We start from the raw sequence: 5,838 nt of genomic DNA, 5'->3' as shown, positions 1-5,838 counted from the left end.
CCCCCCCCCACACACACACACAATAATATGCTCCCCCTGTTCCCCGCACAAAATAATATGCTACCCCCCGCACACACAAAAATAGAACAAAGAACCCCTCCTGCATCATTTTTATGGTGATCCAGTGGTTGATTAGTAAGATCTCCTGATGCAGTCCTTACTAATCCATCCTTTTGGCCGAAGCTCAGAGCTGAACTGAGTTCCAGAGCACAGCCAGCATCAGATATATGCGGTCTGCATCTCATGCAAGTCAGCTACACGTCCATAACCGCGTGCCTGACTTGTCAGCTGGCTGTGGGCCACATAGTACCAGTTCACGGGCCGGTACTTTGAGATCCTTGCTCTAGGGCAGTGGTGGCGAACCTTGGCACTCCAGCTGTGCCAAAACTACAAATCCCAACATGCATCTGCTTCTGGGAGTTATGTCTGTGGCTGTCAGAGCCTTGCAATGCCTCATGGGACTTGTAGTTCCAAAACAGCTGGAGTGCCAACGTTCGCCACCACTGCTCTAGGGCATAAAGGAAACAATTGTATTCTATGTGCCCCATTCACACCATAACGCGGGTGTGATGTGCGGTGGGCTGTAGTAAAATGTTGACATACAATGCAATGTAAGGCACTGACATGCAGGACATGAATGTAGTGTACACTTTCTGCACTCCAAATAACAATTAAAACAAAAAGTAAACTGACTTATGTTGCAATAATGCAAAGCTCTGCGGCCCACTGCTGCCATACAACAGACACTGGGCGCACGGTAAGATGCTGCGTTTATCATTCAGCTTGTGTGAACAAGCCCTAAGTGTTGTGCAAAAAGTAATTACACAACAGAGACCAGCAGAGGGCAGAAGCACACTGTTGCTGACATAAAAGCATGCTACTGATGTCTCATCTGTCAGAGAAAAATCATTATAAACTTTGAAGGAAAAAGAAAAAAAGCAAATGGAAGGGAATTTATCAAAACTGGAGCAAACAATCTGGAGCAGCTGTTCAAGGCAACCAATAAGCTTTTAGTTCATTTTCAAAGCTTGAAGTTAAATCTTAAAAATGTATTCAAGTACCTTAGGGGCTAGTTCACACCAGCCCCAGCATTGCGGCCGGAGGGTGTGGCTGTGGTGCCACTTACTTCAATGCACCGCCACACCCCCTCCTGCCCCAAAACAAAGTGAGCCGGCCGGAACGCACTGTGGCAGCACCAATTCAGAGATGATTGGAGAATCTACAGCCGAGTGATACACAAATAAGATACATTGTTGTTAATAGTTAAGGTATCTGAATGTATTTTTAAGATTTAACTCCTGAGTGTAGTGTCACTTTAAATAATAGATTCCAGCTGTTTAATGGTGATGATTTTTTTGTTGAAAAAGTGTTCCTCAGTAACAAAAAAGTCTGATGAAACAACGCGCACCATCACACCCACCTTATCGGGTCCTCACAGGCACCAAAAGGAAGTTTTCCAAATTCCAGGCCTCCAACTTCTCCACCGATAACAGCATCAATGTCTACAAATGAAGACATAACATTGTCTCTATCAACAACAATATATACACAACATACATCAAAAGAACCGGCTCAATCAATAACCTAATAACACGCACTCAAAAGACGTGGAATAAAAAAAAACAAAAAAAACAAAAACAAAAAAAAACAAAAACAAAAATCGCTGGATCCGCAAGGTTCATCCTACTGGTGCGGCTCACCAATTGTGATGTGAAGGAGTCGGTATAGGCGATCTGACTACCGGACAGGCAGCTTCCACATTCCAGAGGCTCTCCATTGTGCCCTTGGTCTGTAGGGTCCAGATACATCTCTATTTAGTAGGGATGCACCGATACTAGTATCGGTATCGATACCGAGTATTTGGGCGATTACTCGTACTCGCCCAAATGCTCCGATACCTAGCACGAGTACTTCCTGTATTATTACACGCTGCCCGGTTTCCTGATTGGCCAGGAAACGGCTCCATGCTCTCTCGTCACTTGTGATGAGAGAGCATGGAGCCGACTTCCCGGCCAATCAGGAAGCCGAGTAGCGTGCAATGACGCGCTGTCCGGCTTCCCGATTGGTCAGGAAGCTAGCAAATCCGGAAGCCGGTCGCGGTGTAATGACGCAGCGCCCAGCATTCTGATTGGCCGGGAAGCCGGCGTCATGCTCCCTCGTCATCTCATGAATCATAATATTGAGAAAGCGACCTTAAAGCATTAGTTTGTATTGCTTTAGAAAAAATGTGGCCTGTCCCTTTAAGAAAAAGTATCGGTAATGGGTGCCATACTTTTGATCAATAATACTTGATCAAAAGTATCGGTACTCGTACTCGGTCTTAAAAAAGTGGTATCGGTGCATCCCTACTATTTAGTATACAAATAGCCAACATGTTCCAGGGGCTCCTACAAATACCTCCTTTATCAGGACTTACTAAGGGAGAAAATGGCTGCTGAAGAGCTCTATGCATTCTTACACACTGTTCACAGCGATATTCAGTTTCAAGCCATCATTGTCCTATTACATGTTCTCCCTTACAGCCCTGTTAACAGATTGAATGACCCTAACCACAACCTAAGGTGATTGTGGAAAACCTTTGATGTGTAGAAGCTGCTAGCCCAGCATTCAGATGATATACATTTACAGCATCACTCTACTGCATGACAATAAGAATAAAAAATAAATACAAAAAAAAAACTCAGTGCTTTCAGCATTTTGCCAAAAGAGCCATTTTTGGCTGATATGTTTCGGCAGCCAATATATATCGGTGCATCCCTTCTTACAAGGAATGCTGCTTCTTGATGTTTTATAGTTCATTTCCTGCAGAATCACCTGGTCCCTTGAGCACTGGTCCTGATATTCTGTTTTAGGGTGACTCCTATCCTTTGTAGGGACCTATATAGCACCCCTTGTGTGTGTTAGTAAGCTGTACAGGCAAAGCAGGGCAAGCCACTTCTCCCTCACTGCCCTCTTCTCCTTACTTCCTTTTCCGTTTTCTAAGTTAGTAAATGGACAGATGCTACAGCACAGCAAGGCAATCCGCTCCCCTCTCCTCCTTTATCCTGCCTCCCGTCCTAACTTTAAAAGCTAGATGATGGACACTGTGCTCTCCCCTGTGATCTCGTACTGGACAGGAAGTTCAGGGAAGCTGAGCTGAGAGAGTTGGAGCTGTTCAGAAACATGATGACTGTAAGTGCTTGCACAAAAATGTTAAGAAATACTTTGCTGGGCAATTTATATTTGTTTGATCTGGATTCATTATTTAAAAAAAAAAGTTTGTGTGTTTAGTACTCTTTTAAAGCTTGCACCCCCCCTTCCTGCATCCACCTATGAGCCAGTAAGGATCCCAATCCTAGTGATGGGTCAGTAGGTATGAATGGGGGGGTGGAGTTAGCAGCAAGCATCAACTCTAACTGGAAGTGTGGGAGCTTGTCTGTCAGAATAGCCCGGGATCGGGACTTGGCAGGAGGGTTTGGGAGGCTGCTGCTGTATGTGCAGACATCTCTAGGTCCATCTGTAAAAAAATTAAATTAATGCAACTGGACTTGCTGTATTTTTTTTAAAAGACATTTCGCTGGCCATCCGACTAGCTTTCTCAATTCAGAATTGAGAAAGCTAGTCGGATGACCAGCGAAATAACTTCAAGATAAATACAGCAAGTTCACCAGCCTTGATTTATTATTTTAATAGATATACCATGACCTGGATGAATGAGAACCTTCACCGACATATCTCTAGGTGCCTCCATTTTATACCTGCAGCAGTTTGGATTTGTTTAAAGAAAATGTTTATTCGGGGTTAGCACACATTGTTTTATGTAACAAGGAGGATAGGGATGGTAGTTTTATCATATGGAAAGGAAAGGCAAGGGAGAGTAAAGAAAGGGAACACAAAGGGAGATGGAAAAGGAAAGGGAAGGGAGGAAGGGAAAGGAAAAAACAAAAAGAAAAACTGAACCCAAGTGATAATGTTGAGGTTGGGGGGGGCATACTATCCTACCTGGAGGTTGCTGTGGCCAGAAGTAACCCTGCCAATCCTGCAGAATATATGTGAAGCGGATGGCAATGCTCACAGGCGGGAGGGATGTCAGGGGACAAGCCTACAAAAAGGAGGAGATATTAACAGTTCACTTCAAATACCAAAGTACAAAAATCGCATATATAAATCAGTCTTAAAGCAGAACTCCAGCCAAAAATAAGATAAGAATGAATATCCCATTAAAAGATAAAACAAACCAGTTTTTTGCTGCAATATTAACCTTCAATCCAGAGATTTCCCCTGCAGTATTTATATTCTGCCTCTAGATGTCCCCAGTCTGATGGCCAGCACCATTCAACCCACTGAGTCCAGGTCATCCTGGAACCGCCCCAGCCTGTGATTGGATAGTGGAAGGAGAAGCTGCATAGTGATGAGCTCATCTCTCTGTCACTCTGCTTTCTCTTCCCATCAGCATGCTTTGTGTCAGCACGCGAATGGACCGTCTCCTTGTGCAGGAACATCTGTAGTAATTCAAGGATATTTGGCAAACAAATAACCGTTTCATAAAGTAGAAAGCGGTATCTTTAGTTACATCTTTAGTACAAATGTTCCTGTCTGTGACCTTAGTGGTCATTAGCACCAATGGTCCTGCTTGCAAAACTAATATTGATTTTAGTATTATCCGTTTAAAATATTTATTAGATTAATATAGATATTTTTTATATTATCATAGATTTGAAGAAAAAAATAAATAGAGGCTCCATGCTGCTGACTCTGTTTAACTTAACCGAAAAACAAACAGCAGATAAAGCCCCCCTCCGGTGTAGATTCTGGTCTGCTGCTTATGTGATATAATGTAATTCCCAACTCCTGACGTGGCACTGACATGACCTGACGTGGGGAGCTGACACAATGACATCAGTGCCACTTTCTGCACCTTTACACAGTGAATGCGGGGTGCCATGGTCCTCAGAGGGTGGGCTAATGACATCTTGCACAGTATGTCCTCAGTCTTCCAAGTTGAGTGAGGCTTCATTTAACCTAGAAAACTGAGGACGTCTGATGGCGAAAAAAGGAAGTACTGCAGGGCACAGCTTTGAATTGAAGACAGGTATCTCAGCCAGCACTAATGCATTGTGCTGTGGTGACCCCCCCTTGGGGATGGTCTAATGACATCTTGCACTTACAGTATGTCCTCAGTCTTCCAAGCTAAGTGATGCTTCATTTAATCTAGAAAACTGAGGACATCTTATGGCAAAAAGGAAGTACTGCAGCGGACAGCTTTGAATTGAAGACCAGTAACGCAGCCATCACTAATGCAGTGCGCCGTGGTGACTCCCCCTCAGGGGCCGGACTTATGACATTCTGCACTCAAATTATGTCCTCCGTCTTCCAGATTGAGTGAGGCTGCTATTCATTACACCCAGAAAGCTGAAGACATCGTATGGCTAAAAGAGAGTACCCCAGGGGACAGCTACTGATTAAAAGAAAGTAATGCAGCCATTGCCGATTTTCTTTCTTTTTTTAAAAAACAGCCCAAAATTGGATTATTTAAAATTTAAAATAACCAAAATTGAATACATTATTTAAATATTTGTAGAAAAAAAATGATTATGTCAGATCTGTCCGTTCTCACTCAACGTACAATTTTGGATTTGAAGATGTCCAGGAGCCCCGACAAGTGCGTGTACTGATTGGGCACTTTCCTTAAATGGACCATCTCGAAGTCCGTCCGCACTCCCGGCCCCTGACACTCGCCCACGTAAAGTTTCCTCCACTTCTGATGAATCTGCACAAAGACTGGAACTTGGCTGCAAAACATCAAAATTTATTATCGTCATCCGCCCCCGATTCCTACAGCGGAACTGCAAAAAAAAA

General features: G+C 43.6%; 1 protein-coding gene across 2 annotated transcripts in view; it reads right to left on the bottom strand.

The window, feature by feature from the left end:
• The window catches only part of RAB3GAP1 (RAB3 GTPase activating protein catalytic subunit 1), a 114,981-nt gene that overhangs the window by 86,017 nt on the left and 23,126 nt on the right, over positions 1-5,838 (bottom strand). For both annotated transcript variants that reach the window (XM_018561806.1, XM_018561808.1), the window contains exons 7-9: positions 5,606-5,771; positions 3,982-4,081; positions 1,421-1,502 (exon numbers count right to left, since the gene is read on the bottom strand). In XM_018561806.1, coding sequence (XP_018417308.1) covers positions 1,421-1,502; positions 3,982-4,081; positions 5,606-5,771 — 348 coding nt within the window. The remainder of the gene's footprint in view (positions 1-1,420; positions 1,503-3,981; positions 4,082-5,605; positions 5,772-5,838) is intronic.

This window comes from Nanorana parkeri, unplaced genomic scaffold, assembly GCF_000935625.1.
Source record: "Nanorana parkeri isolate BGI_ZX_2015 unplaced genomic scaffold, ASM93562v1 scaffold545, whole genome shotgun sequence".
Lineage (NCBI taxonomy): Eukaryota > Metazoa > Chordata > Amphibia > Anura > Dicroglossidae > Nanorana > Nanorana parkeri.
The sequence above is the reverse complement of the archived record's forward strand: the minus strand, read 5'-3'. Positions and strand labels throughout refer to the sequence as shown.